The 20,633-nt window shown below is 38.7% G+C and overlaps 1 protein-coding gene across 2 annotated transcripts in view; it reads right to left on the reverse strand.

Annotated features, from left to right (window-relative positions):
- The window catches only part of LOC117402980 (lysophospholipid acyltransferase 2-like), a 109,287-nt gene that overhangs the window by 50,435 nt on the left and 38,219 nt on the right, over window positions 1-20,633 (reverse strand). Inside the window, exons 2-3 of one of the 2 annotated variants that reach the window (XM_034004741.3) lie at window positions 9,447-9,592; window positions 2,757-2,834 (exon numbers count right to left, since the gene is read on the reverse strand). In XM_034004741.3, the coding sequence (XP_033860632.1) occupies window positions 2,757-2,834; window positions 9,447-9,592 (224 nt within the window). Of the gene's footprint in view, window positions 1-2,756; window positions 2,835-9,446; window positions 9,593-20,633 lie in introns of those variants that run through there. The other variant, XM_059023617.1, reaches the window with a different exon arrangement.

A 20,633-nucleotide genomic window follows, 5' to 3' on the forward strand; every position in this document is an offset into this window, starting at 1 on the left:
GGTTTTCACAGATTAGTTCACATGCTGGGATTCAAGTGAATAATTAATTGGTAATTGCATCCCAGCACAATTGTATATATAGATGCACATTTAATTTACTCGGGGTTGTGGGTTCGAGAGTGGAGAACGGGAGAGAAAGAGGAGAAACAAAAATAACAAATGCTACTCATGAGAGAGCGCTCGCACGATACTTGTTTGGTTCGTCCACGTTATTTGTTTGTCTGTCTATTTACTTAGGCCAACGCGCCGTTTTTGTTTGTGCAGTCAGTGTTCTCTGTTTTATTCAACCTTTTTATTTGCAATAAACTGGCGCAAGCAAGCGCCTTCATCATTTCACCGTCCTGTGTGTGTTTCCTTCCCTGGGTCTGACATCATCACTCAGTCAGCCTTGTCACAATGCCGTATAATCATCAATAATAATAATAATAATAATAATAATAATAATAATAATAATAACAAAAACAAACAACAACAACTTGGCAATGATGTGTTATAGATTAGGAAATGTTTTATTCATTGACACTGATAAAATTAAAATACAAATGAAACTTGTATAACTGTGCAGTTACCCTCCTCAATCCTGGAAGAGCAGCAGAATTCAGATAATGCATTACTGGGCTAACATTCAATACTGCCGTTAGTGCCAGAAATAAGCAGTTTGTGCTTTTACTTATTTTTTCCCTCGGGCCAGAAAGATTTTTGCTCTTTTTTGAAGCTTCAACCAAACTTTTCTGCTTCCGTTTGCTCATTACTGCCACTAAATAAACAGTACAATCCTATCAGCTTAAAATGTCTCCACACCCCCTCCCCTCTTTAAAATACTGCACAAAAAGCATTCTAATATGTTCCCCAGATTTGAAAGCAGCATCCCTAATACTTATCCAACAGTTCATACTGTAGGAACCATGTCAATAAATCATTTAAAAGCAAATCTACGGCAGCCATTACCACACTTTGTTGAAGCCAGATACATCTCACCACGGTTTACAGTGAAACAACCTGGTAATTATGTACAGTAATATGAACAGTTGTGTTTCTGCAAGGAGGCTGACAGGCTGTTAAGTACAGTAGTATGGGGGATCCCGAGTGGCACATCCAGTAAAGGCACTGCGCCCGGAGTGCAGGATGCGCTCTATAGCTTGGAGATCGCTGGTTCAAATCCAAGCTATGCCACTGCCGACTGTGGATGGGAGTTCCCAGGGGGCGGCGCACAATTGGCCGAGCGCAAAGTGAAGCAGATTATCCACAATAATTGTCTTGTGTAAGTTTAATCACACACTACAACATTTCCTCTGAGTACAATACAGAATATTAATTGACTACAGAAAAAAGGACTTGCATACAGTACAATACACCCACCCCTTCTGATATTGTGCCTTAGTATTATGAGATTTGATTATATAGTGGTTCTAAATTTGACCGCACTTTTAAACAGACTTTCATATTTAAACACCAGAAAAGTGCCTGGTGATTGTGTAGTTTGCAGACCCAGATCCTATACCATTGTACATTTTGAATGCATAGTACACAAGGTGTATGTTCAAATTGGCCTCAAAAGAATGACAGTATGTAACAGTTTTAATATTGTTAAGGTATACCCTTCAAAAAAAGAAACGCATAGCAGATATTTTTTCTTCAATCTCTTAATGGCACCAAAAGAATTGTACTTTTTGTACTTATGATAACTTGCTGTTTTTTTTTCACATTTTCAGTGTTTTTGTTTCAGATGACACACGGATACAAAAAAAAAACATGAAGACCTGGACCTTTTATCCATGTATGCTAAAACCTAGCATGGTGGGACCACCTGATAGAGAATAAAGTCTTTACATGTGAAACATGCTGCTACTATAGTAGATTAAAAAAAATGGACCAGTCAGACACAGCATGTGGGGAGTGCAATGGATCCAGTTTCAACCCCCCGGGGGCAACAGATACACCAATAGTGTCCTTACTCGTTAGCACCCAAATTAGCATGGCTTACTGTTTAACAATATATTATTTAACTACCTATGGGCCGTCAGTTTTTATGAATATATTAACAGTTTGATACTCACGACACTTTGCTACTGTTAAAGACAACAGTCTAAAACAGTTTGTGAATTGGCTCATTGTGTTGGATATATCAATTCATTTGTATCTACTTTTTAAAATGTATTATAAATGAATGAATTTGTTAAGACAAAATAGCCTGGTTACAGGTGAAAACTTACCAAAAGCACAGTGCATGGTTCTTTCCATCACTTGCTTTGTAATATGCTGAGAGCTGCTTTAATGTTTGAGTATGAGCTTCAGTAATGGGTAGATAATATGTTTTCAAATATGCTCATTTGCCATGTTTACTAACTATTCTAGCAAACATTCCTTATTGAAGAAGAACTCCTCAAGGCTGAAGTGAGGTGCACAAGCAGTTCTGTGCTGTACAGTTTTCAATGCAGAACGCTTCACTATAGCTTCAGAGCACAGTGCTGGATCTTAGCTCTTAGGTACAATGTTCTGGATAGAACTCAATATAACCTACAAAATCATATTGTATTTGTAGCATTCTACTAAGTATACACAAATATTTCAACAGTTTCGTTTTGTATTTCTCTACTTTGTTCCGGTTATGGGAAGTTAAAGGGCAACTTCTTGGTTTCAGCATCTAGAAAACGCAATCTCTACCTACAAAAGGATCCCACATGTATTCAAAATGCATGTGGATTCCTTACATCACCTGTACAAGCAAACATGAAAGGTTTCTAAATGACTCTTACTTGTGCATGTGCTCCGCTCCTGCAAAGATCATGATGCTGTATGTAATCCCACTTTGAAAAACAAAATGTAAGGCATACCTAGAAGACAGAAGAGAAAGAAAAAAAAAATTAATGTCATGTGGAATACAAAACTGCAGAGCAATCTCATTGTCAAATGTTGTTGGCCCACGCCCACAGGGAAGCAGTGGAGGTATCCATACATACTCCGGAGATCTAGGGGTATAAGGAGACACCTACTCATCAGTCTTAACTTACATATGTCACATTTAACATTTTTACAAGAGCCGCTTTGTGATGAAACTTGGTTAGGACATTCTTCAGCACGTTGGTGAGTTACTGAGGCTGTATCATGTTAGTGGACCTTTTCACTATAATGAAAGCCAGTTGTGTACAGCTGTAGCAGGGGGGAATGCTACAAACATATTTGTTGTATTAGGTTAACCCATTCGTGATAAGGAAATACCAGGTAAGAGAACAGGTGCCATTCACACAGTGCATTTGTTATTTGATCAGTCAGATCTTTTAAAAAATACATATATATATATATATATATATAATCGACTCATTTACTTGTACTATAGTTTTTCTGCATTTGCTGTACTAATTAGTGCACCTTTATCAAACACTGGGCAATAATCTTGGCTTAAACTGTTAGATAAGACCCTGTGACTTATCCCTGCTGCCTCCTGAGTAGCTGAGTAACATCATAGCTGCTTCAGTTAATTATTAGCAACATTGTTCCAATCATTCATACTTATACAACAAAAAAATGGTTCTCAAAATCTTATCAAATTGTAACAATTACAACGTTAGGTCAAAGATGTTTGCTTTGCCTTGTTGTGCTGTAAGCATGACCAGGCATAAAATGCCTGCCTTTTTGTTTGTGTACTTCTTTGCACACCACAGTTCCTCATCTTGCCCCTTCGTTCCAGCATGCTCAGGTTGGATTGTGGCGTCAGCAAACCTCATTCTGGGATTTATTCTCCTTTCCAACCTAGTGATGCAGTGTTAACCCTGAGTAGATAGTATACCACAAACACAGAGCAAGATCTACCTTAGCTGGCAGTCTCAAAAGACAGGAGTTGAAGGGGCTAGAGCCTTTGTTCTGTCTTCAATAAGACTGACACGAACATTTTCCCACGTGCCAATTTTGCTTTTAAAACCTGATTCACACAGGTCTAAAACTGATCATATAAAAACAACCATGTCTGTGTTACTGACACCCCTGATAAATGTACCATGCCATGTCAGTTTCTCTGAGACATTTCACACCACTGCTACTGCTGCTTTTCACAGGACCCTTGATAAATTCACAACTCAGTTATTCTGTGATTATTTAATCCAATCCCCACAGGGAAAGCATATTGAAAAATTAACTTTGAGGAGCTGGGGCTGCTATGGCTGCCTAGATGTGCTGAACAAGTGCAAGGTAGTTGCCTTGCTACTACTAGTTATGCACAGATAATGACAGTAATTGTTATTTATGTTAGTTTTAAAACGGACCAGTGTGCAGAATTAGTAATTAACATGGGATTCCTGACACATTTTAGGCATTAAAAACAGACTGTTCCACATTTAAAGAGATTATGAGTAACTAAAGCTGCCAGTGGCTACATATGGGCCTGTTTAATCTGCCAACTGAAGTTGAGGTAAGGTGGAGCAAATTGAGATAAACTGTGTCAAGGGTGTTGCCCTGGCAATCTCAGAATTAAAGCCAGAAGCACTGGGCCCTGTTTGGGCACTAAAGAATGAAAACTGACCCGCAAGCGTGCTTTTGTTAGACAAGAAGTGAAATGATCTTTAATTAGTTTTATTTAAAAATGAGAAGCAGCAGTGCTGTAAATAGGAGTATAAATAATGAATGCAGTGAAAGGTTTTTTTATTGTTCTGAATTTGCTGAAGCATCAGGGCCAAAAACCAAACAAAAAAGGGGGGGGTGTGGTGTGGGTCAGAGAGAGAAAGAGAGAGCTGGGAGACATGCCACAATTAGAGGCTTGGGAGAAACAGTAAGGGGGGAGGGGGGGCAGGAAAGATACAGATGCCTGAATATTTACAGTAACACTTCCCAGAGACTGCAAGTCACATGAAATCATGAGCTTCACAAGACAGAACCAAATTACTGCTCCAGCAGAAGACAGATATACACACGTGAACCAGCGTGAGTAATAGCTCTCTTGCCACTGCCAAAGCCTCAATCAAAGCCTCTTGCCACTGCCAGAGATGGGCTATTTCCCCCCCTGAACGTATGAAAACGCTTACAGGCAGTCTAGCTGTGTTTCTGGAAATGGTTTTACATTTATCTGTTTATTTGGACTGTTTCAACAACAGGTTTCCTGCTAGCGGATGCTTCTGTAACGCTACACATTGATGGCTGACAGTCAGGAGCAGACACAGACTGTGATCAGAGGGAGCTTGTTCTGGCAACAAGAACAGAAGGGTACAGAAGTCATGCCACAGAACAGCCACTTGCTTTGAATGCAAACCAGTCATGTAGTGGTGGTAGCATACCAAGATAAACACAATGCTATACTGTATAACCGCACACATTACTGGATGCGCTTATGTACAGTATATTGTGTTGATGAGAAAATAAAAAGTGAAATCCTCCTTCAAGGCTTCAATATGGGATTGTATGACTGTTACTATCACAATTTACAGTATTGATATTTTACTGTCAGTTTTAGTTTGGGATATTTACTGTATGTCGTGGCTCAGTAGCATTTATTGTGGAGGGCCTGCCCAAGTCTTCTACAGTATATGTCAGCAAATTTGCATTTCTCTAACCTGCCCACTTGCTGGTATAGTACATAAGCATGCTTTTAAAGTGCTACAGAACACCCTGCACAGTTAGCAAGAAAAGCATTACGCTACCCTTGCTGTGTCCAGTGTTGGCAGTATCGCATCTGTATATTTTTAAACATAATCCTGTCTCTTGAATTTTTTAAATCACACATCGTGGGTAAATAAATAAATAAATAAATAAATAAACAAACTGGGCAAAACATTTCTCAACATTCACAAGGGTGTGTTCCAAGAGAAGAAAAAAAAAGTCTTTTAAGTAGGGCTGTCAAGCGATTACAAATACTAAAATCACAATTAATCTCGCGATTGAAACTTTTAACCCAAGTTAATCTTGGTTTTAATTGCATATTTAAAAAATTGATACAATTACCACATTCATCTCATTCCATTTTTTTTAAAATTATTATTATTATTATTATTATTATTATTATTATTATTATTATTATTATTATTATTAACATCATCCAAAACACAGTGCATCATATAAACCCTGTTTTCTTATTTCTGGATTCATTTTGTTGGCCCCTGTTTATGGTTTTATATTTATTTACACAGAATTATACAGAAAAACTCCAGCATTTGCTGTTAAATTGTGTGAACCAACTGCTCAATCACAAGGGAGTCAGTTTATTACTCACCTTACTGCATTTAAAATTATACACTATTTTCTTATCAGTTTCCTTTAAAAGGGTATTACATTGTTTTGTACAACTTGAAATCATCTAAATAAAACAAAGCATTCACTGAGTAACGGTTATATGTTTCTTAATTGTAAACAATATATTTTAAAATAAATTTGGTAATTGAAAACCAATTAATAGTTGGTAGCTATTCACTTTGCAACAGCAGTGTTTGTACAGGGTGTCACTCTGAAAGTAGCCCTCGTAAGCAGCACAAGTATAACAATGTACAAATAAAAATACATACATACATACATACATACATACATACATACATACATACATAAATAGTCACATGATGGAGCAGGCACAGACATGTTATTACAAACTCGGTTTACACAGGAATATCACTCCCAACGTGAACATAAACTGAATGCCAACATCTAACTGAAATACTTAAGCCAGAGCTACTTTCAAGTGGGACACCCTGTATTGGACTGACATGATACAGACTTGCAGAAATCCTGACTTTCAAAAAAAAAAAGTACTATGCAGGGGTGTAGCGTGCATTGAGGCAGCCGGTAAAATCAGCTAGGTACATTTTTGAAAGAAAAAGTACAAAACTATATCTAAAGTTTTTTTTGTTTTGTTTTAAATAATGTGCCTATTTGAATTTGAGTGGCATAAAATCAACATGTTTATGCCAGCCGGGGTATTGAAACTTCACACCACACAGACATGTTCGCTTCCCATTGGTCAGATTGTTATCGTTTTCAACATCTTTAAACAGCTTGTTCAGTAGTAACAACGCACTGGATACTGAAGTAAACTGCAGCTACGTTTCAGCATGAAATTGACAGTGCGCCTCGTTCAACCTTGACCTCTGTACACCAGAAGCAGTTTTATTGAACAAGTATGTTTACTAAATTAAAAGCAACATTCCCTGTGTTGATGATTATATAAAGAACAGAAGAACAGAAGAAAGCTTACAAACGAGAGGAGGCCATTCAGCCCATCTTGCTTGTATGGTTGTTAGCTTATTGATCACAGAATCTCATCAAGCAGCTTTTTGAAGGATCCCAGGGTGTCAGCTTCAACAACATTACACAGGGGAGTTGGTTCCAGACCCTCACAATTCTCTGTAAAAAAGTGCCTCCTATTTTCTGTTCTGAATGCCCCTTTATCTAATCTCCATTTGTGACCCCTGGTCCTTGTTTCTTTTTTCAGGTCAAAAAAGTCCCTTGGGTCGACATTGTCAATACCTTTTAGAATTTTGAATGCTCGAATCAGATTGCCGCAAAGTCTTCTTTGCTCAAGACTGAATAGACTCAGTTCTTTAAGCCTGTCTGCATATGCCTTATAAACCCGGAATAATTCTGGTTGCTCTTCTTTGCACTCTTTCTAGAGCAGCAATATCCTTTTTGTAGCGAGGTGACCAGAAATGAACACAATATTCTAGATGAGGTCTTACTAAATCATTGTAAAGTTTTAACATTACTTCCCTTGATTTAAATTCAACACTTCTCACAATATATCCAAGCATCTTGTTAGCCTTTTTTATAGCTTCCCCACATTGTCTAGATGAAGACATTTCTGAGTCAACATAAACTCCTAGGTCGTTTTCATAGATTCCTTCTTCAATTTCAGTATCTCCCATATGATATTTATATTGCACATTTTTATTGCCTGCGTGCAGTACCTTATGCTCTATTAAAAGTAATTTGCCGGGGGCTCCCGAGTGGCGCATCCAGTAAAAGCACTTGCGTAGAGTGCAGGATGCGCTCTATAGTCTGGACGTCGCGAGTTCGAGTCCAGGCTATTCCTTTGCCGACCGAGGACGGGAGCTCCCAGGGGGCGGCGCTCAATTTGCTGAGCACTGCCCGCGGGAAGGGAGGGTTAGGTCGGCCAGGGTGTCCTCAGCTCACAGCGCACCAGCGACCCCTGAGGTCTGGTCAGGCGCCTGCGGGCTTGCCTGTAAGCTGCCCGAGAGCTGTGTTGTCCTCCGACGCTGTAGCTCTTGGGTGGCTGCATGGTGAGTCTGCAGTGTGAAGTGGTAGGGTGACAGCACACACTTTGGAGGACAGCATGTGTTAGTCTTCACCCTCCCGAGTCAGTGCAGGGGTGGTAGTGGTGAGCTAAGCATAATAAAATAATTGGCCATTCCAAATTGGGAGAAAATAATAATAAAAAATAATTGGCAACGACTAAATTTATAAAAAAAATAAATAAAAAAAAATTAACCTTGTGTCTGCCCAGTTCTGAATGCTGTCTAGATCATTTAGAATGACCTTTGCTGCTGCAACAGTGTTCGCCACTCCTCCTATTTTTGTGTCGTCTGCAAATTTAACAAATTTGCTTACTATACCAGAATCTAAGTCATTAATGTAGATTAGGAATAGCAGAGGACCTAATACTGATCCCTGTGGTACTTGACTGGTTACCTCGCTCCATTTTGAAGTGAAAGGTAATCATTTAATATATTTGCTATTTTTTTTCTCTTCATCTATGATTTTGCCATTTGACCTCAAATGTGATCTCGAGACCAAGACCAGGGCTCGAGACTCCATCACTGCCTTCATAACACAAAAAAAAGATATGCAGGGTTTTCTTTTTTAGACAAAAATAAGATTATTCTCTCAGTAAAAATCTATTCTTATGTCGAATCTGACTGGTTTAATATGTTATTCTGTTGTTGCTGCTTATAGCAACTGCTAGGAAAGTGTATTTTGAGAAGTGAAGGCGTGTTTTCAGCATGCAGGTTGTACAGCAGAGATGCATTCTGTGATACTGGAACAGGTACAAGTAACAGTCTTTATATCCAATGAACTTTCAAAGTTTAAAATTTTTTTTTTAAAAAGTCCTTCACTTTTAGTGCTTTGCTCTGTAATGCAGTTCCATGACTAACTTTCTATTCAAACTATGAGGGCGCTTATTGCGTTGCATGCACTCGAGTATATTGAAATAGTGCCGCAGGGAATGAATTATGGTATGCGGAAAGGGACAAGACAGAGGGCAATTAATGCACATTAAAATTCATCTAAAATCACAGAAGTTAACTGTGATTAATTGACAGCCCTACTTTTAAGATTTGCTTTATGAATCACTATACAAGAAGAATACTTTATATCAACATTTTCAAAATATATAATTCATACACTACCAGTTTAATACCCTATTACAAAATGCACATAATACAATATTGAACATTTTGAAATTAAATATTCAGTAAAAGGCAGATATTATAAAAATAAATAAATACTGTACTTACCACCCAAAGCAAAACAGTGCAAAATAAAACCCCAGAAGAGTTGCCACAAAATGTCTGACAAAAGTGCTGGTTTTGCTTGGATGGAGATAAAGTCGGAACCAAATTGCTGTGAGCAAGGCGATCAGCTGACAAACTACAAAGTTAACCTGTAGAGGAGACAAAAAACACCCTCCATTAGCAACGGTTATCATCAGGGTACATTCCCACTCATAATGAGGAGGAAGCTCAGCAAGCCTATGTTGAGTTTCCTCAGCAGTGCAGACAATATGGTGAAAGGCCTACTCATCAGATATACAGCAGCCGTGGAAAGACTTTCCACAACATAGTTCACTAAACAATATTCAATAAACAGGCTTTCAGACAGCTGAAAGAGAAACCTGTGTTTTCACAAATTAGACTAAAATACAGATGTGCTCAAATTTGTTGGTACCCTTACAGCTCATTGAAATAATGCTTCATTCCTCCTGAAAAGTGAAGAAATTAAAAGCTATTTTATCATGTATATTTGCATGCCTTTGGTATGTCATAGAATAAAGCAAAGAAGCTGTGAAAAGAGATGAATTATTGCTTATTCTACAAAGATATTCTAAAATGGCCTGGACACATTTGTTGGTCTTAGAAAAGATAATAAATAATTGGATTATAGTGATATTTCAAACTAATTAGTTTCTTCAATTAGTATCACACATGTCTCCAATCTTGTAATCAGTCATTCAGCCTATTTAAATGGAGAAAAGTAGTCACTGTGCTGTTTGGTATCATTGTGTGCACCACACTGAACATGGACCAGAGAAAGCAAAGGAGAGAGTTGTCTGAGGAGATCAGAAAGAAAATAATAGACAAGCATGGTAAAGGTAAAGGCTACAAAACCATCTCCAAGCAGCTTGATGTTCCTGTGACAACAGTTGCAAATATTATTAAGAAGTTTAAGGTCCATGGAACTGTAGCCAACCTCCCTGGGCGCGGCCGCAAGAGGAAAATCGACCCCAGATTGAACAGAAGGATAGTGCGAATGGTAGAAAAAGAACCAAGGATAACTGCCAAAGAGATACAAGCTGAACTCCAAGGTGAAGGTACGTCAGTTTCTGATCGCATCATCTGTCGCTTTTTGAGTGAAAGTGGGCTCCATGGAAGAAGACCCAGGAGGACTCCACTTTTGACAGAAAAACATAAAAAAATTGCTAAAATGCATATTGACAAGCCACAATCCTTCTGGGAGAATGTCCTTTGGACAGATGAGTTCAAAACTGGACCTTTTTGGCAAGTCACATCAGCTCTATGTTCACAGATGAAAAAATGAAGCTTTCAAAGAAAAGAACACCATACCTGCAGTGAAACATGGAGGAGGCTCGGTTATGTTTTGGGGCTGCTTTGCTGCGCCTGGCACAGGGTGCCTTGAATCTGTGCAGGGCACAATGAAATCTCAAGACTATCAAGGCATTCTGGAGCGAAACGTACTGCCCAGTGTCAGAAAGCTCTGTCTCAGTCGCAGGTCATGGGTCCTCCAACAGGATAATGACCCAAAACACAAAGCTAAAAGCACCCAAGAATGGATAAGAACAAAACATTGGACTATTCTGAAGTGGCCTTCTATGAGTCCTGATCTGAATCCTATCGAACATCTATGGAAAGAGCTGAAACTTGCAGTCTGGAGAAGGCACCCATCAAACCTGAGACAGCTGGAGCAGTTTGCTCAGGAAGAGTGGGCCAAACTACCTGTTAACAGGTACAGAAGTCTCATTGAGAGCTACAGAAAACGTTTGATTGCAGTGATTGCCTCTAAAGGTTGTGCAACAAAATATTAGGTTAGCGGTCCCATCATTTTTGTCCATGCCATTTTCATTTGTTTTATTATTTACAATATTACGTTGAATAAAAAATCAAAAGCAAAGTCTGATTTCTATTAAATATGGAATAAACAATGGTGGATGCCAATTACTTTTGTCAGTTTCAAGTTATTTCAGAGAAAATTGTGCATTTTTTGTTTTTTGTGGAGGGGTACCAACAAATTTGAGCACGTCTGTATGTAACAGACACAACAATGCTGTAGTTCAATCTCAATAATAAAAAAGGTAGGGTAGAGCTCTGATGAAAGCTATGATTCATCCCAATAGGCAGAGTCACTGTAGCGGTGATGATCCGACAGCCTCGCCACAGCCTAACAGAGAAGTTGTGTGAACAGTGCAGATTCTCTCGAATGAGACAGGCAGGATTCAAGGAACACCGTTTTATTTGAGCAGTTTGTGATGTTCCCCTCTCGTGGATTGAGGAACAGCAGAAAATACAAGCTATACAATGCAGTGTGAATATCTGCCAAGCTTAGTAGTAACTGCAAACCATGAGGATTGCGGTGGTTCACCTCACAATCCCGGCCAAAATAAAGGTGGTAGTAAAATACTATTTCCTTGTACAGTGTAATTGTACAGGGCTTGCGGTTTATTGTTTTCATTCCTTCCTTCAAGGACGTATCTGTGGGGGCTGGCAAGGAAAGCATGTGATTTCAGTTGAATATAAAAAAAGGAGAAAAAAGCAAGGAACACCACACAAAGGCAAGCCCAATAAATGCTTGGTTATTTGTTTATGTCTTTTTTTGTTTAGGGGAATTACATCTGGAGAAACTGATGTGGTTATGAAAAAAGGAGGAAATGAAGAAGGGTAACAAAATCCTAGTAACTGGAATTAACAATATATATATTCTGCTAAGGCTTGTTTGCCCCTTTAAAATCAGCAGACACAGAACTGTACTAGTGAAGCACTTTCGCCACAATTCATTTATTCATTCTCTCTCTCTCTCTCTCTCTCTCTCTCTCTCTCTCTCTCTCTCTCTCGTTAATTAAATACAACTTCCTTGAAATATGGGGAAAATAGAAACAATGAATAAACCAGGAAGCACAAGATGTTCAGCTTAGAAGAATGGAAGCAAAAGTCTTTAATTTCTCAGTTCTGTAGAGGGTGGTATTCAGTTTAGTGGCGTCATGCCAAGGCAGCTGCTTTATCAAAACAGGATGAAACATTTGATGTCTGGCTCTGAATTTACTAACAACAGCAGAAAATTACAAGAGCAAGAGAAAAACGTGCCATGATAACTCAACTTAATTATATCAAATGTGTACTGCTATGTATTATCGTGATGTGTTACAAACTGCAGATCACAATGATGCAGTCTAACTGTGGACCCAGAAGTGCTGGAATCTCCAGTGTTATGTTTTTGAGCCCGGCTCTTGCTTATATGTCAATTCTACAAGCTTGTTTATACCCTCATGATTTTCAAGGGATCGAGACAGTCAGACATTCAGGCTACAATCAAGCTACAGCGAACATTTCATTTAACCATTTATTTCACCACCCATTTTAAACAAATAAACACACTCTGCAATACCAGGGAGCAAAACATCCATTACAACCAGTGGTGAAGCAAATAAAAAAGGTGCTTTATATATAAAGAAGTATAAAATGTGTTCATCTTGTATCTGCTGGGAAGCTAGACAATACAGACCAACCTAAATCTCACTTGCATTCATTTCCTGGGTTTGAAGTCTACCAAGTTGTCTATTTGAATCGAAGTTAGTAAAAGGGAAGAATGAGTGAAAATCAACCATTATCCAGAACTATAAAAACACTTAATGGTAAAACTAATAGAAAACGTTTTCATGTGAAATTAGCAGTGTGTAATACCTTACTAAAATTTAAAAGATGTGTTACATACAGTAGCAAGAACAAGGGATCATATTAGGAGGCACAAGGCCCACCCTAAAAGTGAGCGGTGAAAAGCACTTTTAGTTTAGTTTTCATGCGTTATTCTCTGAACATATGTTACACTTTCACTTCCTGCATTACTTCACCTCAAACATACTCTGGGTCAAAGCATTTTGCTGGTTGAAAGTATGTCAGAAAAAAGGGGAAGCAGCTGGCTGGTAAATGAAAGTAAAGAAGACATTGAGGGGTAAAACACCAAGTGATGTATGGCTTGTAAACAGAAATTTCTTTAACAAAGTGGCAACAGATATACTGAGAAACGTTTTGTCATTCCAATGGAATCACAATGATATAAACCAATACATACTGGTAACCAGTTGCGGGCAGTTCAATACCATACGTATGGTACGGGTTCTGAAAACAATAGGGCTTCTTCAGGGTAATACACTGCTATTATAATGGTATCTATATGCTATTTTTCTAAAAGGGGTCCCCATGATGTAGCCCGTGCAAAATGTACTGTACTACTCAAATGCAATAACATAAATACAATTGGCTTCAATTACCAATATCAGCTTCAAAACATTGACAGAGTATGACAATTCTAACATGAATATTCAATGCAGCAGTACAAGGAGACACAGACTGATGAGGCCGAATGGAGTCCATAAGCAGAAAAAAAGGCCGTCTTCTACAAGCAATCAAACTGACAAGGCTGGGGACTCGTTTAATAAGAGGGGCCAGAGAACTCCTGTGTCTGATGCATTCATTATTCCTTAGCCTGTATTTAAACAACGTAATGCTTAAACAAGTCTCTCTTGTCAGTCATATCACTTGAGCCAAACATCCTAATTATCAAGGCCATTTGTTTCCTGCAAACATTTCTATTTTCACGCACAGACCGGGCAGTGTTACAGACACAGACACAGACAGACACAGGACAGGGCAACTAACTGTTGAACTGCGCTGTCAGGAATGACAGCAGTTCAATAATTAGACCAGACTTTGAAACCATGAAAGTGACATGCTGCCCTCTCCAAGTGTTTTTTATTCTTTGGGGATCAAAGCCAGATTCTGGAGTGTAAGCAATGGCAGACTTACAGGTCAATAGATCAGACTCCATCTGTCGCTCGTATATTGTACTGATCACAGGGTCGTTCTCATTCGTCTCGCACACAAACCAATCTACCAACCTCACACATTCTTTACTCTGTTTTAATGGGAGCAATGCCAGTGTGAGGAATGTGCACAGACACAGAAACAAAATACAGACTGTCTAATGGCCTAATAACAAGGGTGTTCGATTTTAATGGAAGGTAATGAGAACCACCGGCACAATGGGGAGATATGTTTGCAATGCTGCGGAGGGAATTCAAATGTAATTTGTTGTTAAACAGATAAACAACCTTGCAAACTAGTTTAAGCCCATTTTAATAAGATCAGATTTATTTGTTATACACAAGCATGTGGCCTCAAGGACAACTTATAGGTCCGATTGTATAAACAAATTTGCTGATTAACAGTTTGCTGTTTAACTTCCAGTAAAAAATTAGAAAAAAATAAATAAATGTATGATATCCTATTTACAAACACGGACGACTTCTTTAATACATGCTTATGAAAAACCAAACGCATGAGCCACAATGGCTGGTCAGAAGTCATGCTTACCAGCTGTCAAAATAATTATTGGTGTAAGGGGAAAGAATATTATGCTGCGCTGTACATACTAAATTATTTAAAGAATACAACACACACCTTACTTTTTTAATTTTATTAAAATGTATTGCGTTACCATACTGCAGTGTATTATACAGAGGATTTTCAGGCATGGAAAATGTCTAAGCACAGCCGTGAGCCATACACTGGTGTAACAGTCAAAGCTTTACTGTTTAAAACTCTAAAACTTAGTAATTAATCAAGCCTGCTCAATTAACAAACCATGCAAATAGACTCCTATAGCGCTCAGCAAAGGAAAACATATTTGCCAGTATTACTCCTTGAGTTGCGAGTGACATGTGCGTCTTAGTACAAAGCTTCACTCTTTGCCTCACCCACACATTTTAGAGGTTATTCCACCAGCAGTAATTCTCGTTAACACAATTCTGCACGTTCTCTTGTGTTCAAGACTCCATTACTGACGAGTCCTGAAAAGAAAACATCTAATTACCTTTTTCTGAACAATTAGATGTAGCTGAAGCTTGGGAGGCAAAACTGTCTCATTAGCAACAATAGCGGTGAGCCCTTTATAGCTTCACCACACAGGGCTTAAACCTTTTAACTTCCTGCATGAATTAAGTAGTGAATGTTTACAGTACAATGCTTCCTGCAATGGAGAGCTCAAAAGGTTTCAGCTCCATTTGTTGTGAAGAGCACTTCAGTACAGGAGGATTTGTAAAGAAGCAGCAGAGCGAGGAATCCTTCATTATGAAACATGAGGATCTCTGCAATGCTGAGCGCCAGTACTGGGGTGGTGTTAAGACAACTGTAATTACATAGAAAAATTAATTAGAATAAGACACAGAGCGCAGCACTACAGTGTGTTCTCACATGCTTTAAGAAGGCTCCAGTTTTGCTGAAGCAGTAGGCAAAGCCATGGTAATTGATGCAGACATTGTTTCCATCAGTTTTCCTGCAAAACAATTCCAGAAGGGTGTCAATCCATGTTGCAATGACTGAGCCTTTCTGCACCTGTTCACTTAACAGAGACACTGCCCAGTGCTGCTTGCTGTCTCACTTAGACTGCAGCAAAGATTATGTGACTTCCAATCTGGATGGCTATCATTAACAGATTACAGCTATTTCAGTTCCAGTGGTTTTCCATAGTAAATGTATAGCAAAGTGTAACAAAGCAAGTCCACAGAGGTATGGTAAAGCATATTTAAAAACCTGGCAATCCGTGGTACATGCATAGTAAAACTATGGGAAAAGCAAGCAAAACTGCAAACACCCTGGTAAACTTGTATAATGGTTTATTCATCCTTGAGGTCTTTAAAGGCTTTTAAATATGTTTTATGCTGAATAAAATGATGTCTAGGAAACACTGTCTGCTCTGTGGGGCATAAGGCTTCAGAAACGAGAGACAAAAAAAAGTTAAATTAGCTTTGACATGTGCTGTTGTTCTGTGGTTTCATTTAATGCTTTTCATAATTAATATTGATATGAAAAGATGAAATAAGTAAACTAGACACCAAGTGCTGATGTGCTGAATGTGATCCATCCGATTTCTTCTTCTCAGCTTTCAATAACTTCATCCGTAACCTCTTCTAAGTCTCTTTGTTTAACTGAGTTGTAAATGGACCTCGGGATTTAGAACAAACTGTATTCCCTTCTGGCCTCTTTGATTTTAAAACAACCATGTGTCCTGCAGGCTTCGTCAGCACAACAATGCTCAAGATCCACTCTAAAACTGAATGGGGAAAAGAGATGTTTGTCTTTTATAAGCAAAAGTTTCAAAAGGCTCTAAAAGTCCTACAATGCCCCTATAATAAACATGACAGGCTGGCAGGTGAGGTGTCGGTATGTTTCGACAGGGCCGGGTTATCCGGTGACATGTACTACAGTAGTGGAAGTGGAACTTTATTAACCAAGACGGTTAATAAGAATTGCCTTGCCATGCAGTTGCTGTGACTCATCATCCCCGTCTCAAGTTAATATCTTTAAATCAGTTGCTTACGGCTGTTGAGAAAGAAGGCTGCGTGAAAGCTGTTCATAAAAATCGGTTATAGAAGCTGATGAAACACAAGGCTGAATATGCCCTGCGAGCAATGCTATAACAATGCCAAAATCATCCCAAGCCTGTGGCAGGAGCTGCTGTTGCTGCTGCTGCTCCTATTGAATGTATGTGGGATAAGCTACCAACGAGAAACTTGACAGGCTTCATTGTCGCATTTTAAAAATGCTGTCGTTCTTCTTAATGATAATCCTGAAGAGTACGTGTTGGTGTGTGTGTGGGCACAGTGGATTGTTTCTGAACCAGGACTGCTCTCAGATTTGCTGTGCTTCAGGATTGAAGTATTAAATTGGTATTTAATCCCTGAGTGAACAGAACTTTTCCAAATATATAATGCTGATGGTCTGCAGTATCCTTTTAATTTTATACTTGAAGCACATTTACCTTAGCACCAAACGTTATCACATTCAACAAACACCCTTAATAACTTTACATGAGGCAATAACACAAGGCAGGCTACAATGGTATGAGCAGTTGGACAATTTTCAGAATTCTACATTCTAATAGTACTACCACTGTGTGAACCAGTACAGTAATACTGGTGTCTTGTAGTATCAGAACCAGTGCAATATTCTGTTCCACTTGCTGGTGATGCTGTGGTCTGCACATCAGGAAACAGCTCAGAGCATTCTGCTGAGAAATTCAGAAGCCAAGCAGAACAGACATGTCCTCGACAATCACTTTAATTTGATCTGACATCATGTCACTCATTTCTACAGATGCTGTCTATTCTGGAAGTTGGGCTGCACAACAATTTAGACTGCTGGGGCTGATCTGGATACATAAAGTGTATTTTTAAATATAGAGGTTAAACCTTGTATAGTCTGTGCATACCTCTCCTTGAGGCAGAGAGCTCTTCATTGTAATTACAGCCACATTATTTCAATCAACACTCAAACTCATGTATTTTCTCATTAGCGTTTTATAAAGCACATCAGTACAGAATATAATCCGAGGAAGATGGAGCCAGACATTCAGAGTTCTGTTTCCATGGTTGCAGATGATGCTTGGCATGAAACTAATATAGGTGATGTCTATTATTTGCATTCTCTATCCAATATAGATCAGCTGAATACTGAGTACATGTACTGGATTAAACTATCATTAACAAATATGTATTCGTATTTTCCCATTATATCCAATGACAGCTCAAGTACTAGCATGAAGACATCTGTTCCTTAGAAAATCGATTTGCAACACTGATGCAGAATTCCGTGTCTAATTCTTTGTTAGCGGGGCTGTTAAAGATTCATATCAACGGCGCTCAGAACAGAAACAGTGGATTCTTAGGAGCATCTGTTCAGTATCTGACACCCGGAGCAATCAATAAATAAACTGAGTGAATCAACACGTTATCCCGCGGCTCTGCCTTTGACTCATCACCAGCTTTCATCTTCCATTCAGACAATGTTATTTTCTAGGCAAACATGTTGTGAGTAGAAATTACATCGAAGCATGAGCAACTGAAATGTACACAAGCCGTTGCCCACACTGCAGGGAGGAAATCAGATGTAAACCAACCTACCCCAAGGGGGGTACTATTTTACTGCCTTCAAGGAGCCTGGGGCAGATTTAATCAATATTGTATAAAGGAGTACTTACTCCCAACCTTTCATTAAAGTGAGTGTTATTTCACTCCTCACTCAATCATTGCAGAACTGCAGAGATATGGTTTGATCATAGTCTGATCTGGATCACATTTCCATCTAGCTCGTCAATGCAGCACAGAAACAGGGCCCTGCGAACATCGAAGCAGTGCAAGAGACCCATTTAAGAGAAATGGGAGTTAAAAGACTCATCAAAAAGTATACCTTCAACTTATGATCATGACAAGTAGTACCAGGCTAAAGAAAGTGACAGAAAATACATTTTACAGGACAATTTCCTTTTATTATATAATCCCATGTATTCACCTTTATCTCCTTCTAGTAGTCTCAGCTCTTCCATGCTAGACTTGCTAAACTGCCATGTCTGTAAAGTCTATGTACTCTGTCGGCAGAGTAAAGCCATCTATGCTGCATTGAAAAGATTGTACAATCCTACAACAGCAGGTCAAGCTGGCATGTTTCATTTTCATAATGTTGTCAGTAAAAATGTGCTTTCTAATAAAGCAGCATCCTTGTCAGCTGAAGCACAAGCAGTCTACTTGCCAAGGGAACAGTGAGGTAAGCATTTGTAAAAGCACCCAAAGAAAGGAATTAAAAGGGCTGAGCAGCTTGAACATGTTTGGTGATTAGTTCCGTCCTCCCCGTTTTCAAATTTTTGCTTCACGCTGTTTGTGAATATATCAAACACTCATGCATTCTTTGATACATGTTTTATCACTTGTATTTGATCACACACACACACCTCATCTCACCAAGCACACAAGGGGGTTTCAGAGCAACAATGTCTTTGAGACTCGGATACGTTATGTGGATTTGCCAAAATGGTGGTAGCCATCTTTCCCGTTTTGCTCTTTTTTTGCCGTTTACAAAAAATATGAAATTAACCAATAGCAAAACTCAAAACATACATAAAGTCAACACTAAGCCACCAGCTCCTGTCCTGCAAGATGGTTTTTCACACTGGAAATCTTTGTATGTGTGAAACAAACTCTATAATTGGCCAGAGGGGTAAAGCTAAGGAAAAGCTAAATTTGCAGGAAAGCACACTGGGGAAACAGAATATTGTGCAATAAGTGATACCATGTCCTGTCATTATTCCCAGTGCTAGCTGAGCTGTGTCTAGCAGTAACCACGGATAAATCAACACAAAAAAACGTAATATTGCAAACTTTATTTATTCTGAAGGAAACTGAAGTATAAGAGGGAATGCATGATTGCTTTCCAGCCGAGGAGGACTGAACTACAATAACAAAACAGCAGATAAAACAGGAACTTGAAAATTAACTTCTAAAAACTCCTTACTGTGCACCTCGGCTGCCCTGCGAAACACTTACCAGAAGGTGACAATAAAAAGACCCGAACTTCTGTTTGAAAGGCTGGCCAAACAGTGGCAGAAACTAAATTCAGCAAAAGTCACAAGAAAAAAAAACAAAAACAATCCCCCATCCGATATTCAACAATATAAACCATTCTTTTTGCGTGTGTTGCAGAACTCCATCCATTAGCTGCCCAAGGCCTTCATTTGAGTGGTAAGATAGTGAGTTAGACACACCTCAGCCAGAAATGCCAAGGGTTGGCTTTCCTTAAGAGTGAGATTTACAGCCCCAGAGAGTGAGATTCAAGGTCAAAGAATGAGACTTTCCAGGTGTGGTGTTAGATCACTGCTTAAAACAGGGACTCTCATCTTTGGTCCTTGGCGATATCCAGTAGTCCAGGCTTTTAATTCAACTGGCACTTAATAGTTTGTTTTAAAGTACACTGCTTAATACTGCATATGAAACACTTAAATTTCCTAATTCATAGTAAAGTCTCGGGCATGTGAGAATTCTATATGCAATGCAAACCAGTGGATTTTAATAAAAACAATTACTTGCTGGTTGGAACAAAAACCTGGATGATTGGAGATCCCTGAGGACCAGAGTTAATAACCCCTGGTGTAGGCACACAGTCAGGGGACAGAACAAGAGAAATGTTAAAAAATAAACTGTTTTTATATAAACTTAACAAAAAAGAAAACTGTTTTATCAATACAACAATATGTTTATGTTGCATATCAACTTGTCCTAGTGGCCATCGTTTTGAAAAACACTTTACAGTACAAATATTATTTGGTTTGTATATTATTGCTCATATTACTCACTAACTTTCGATAAA

This window comes from Acipenser ruthenus, chromosome 5, assembly GCF_902713425.1.
Source record: "Acipenser ruthenus chromosome 5, fAciRut3.2 maternal haplotype, whole genome shotgun sequence".
Lineage (NCBI taxonomy): Eukaryota > Metazoa > Chordata > Actinopteri > Acipenseriformes > Acipenseridae > Acipenser > Acipenser ruthenus.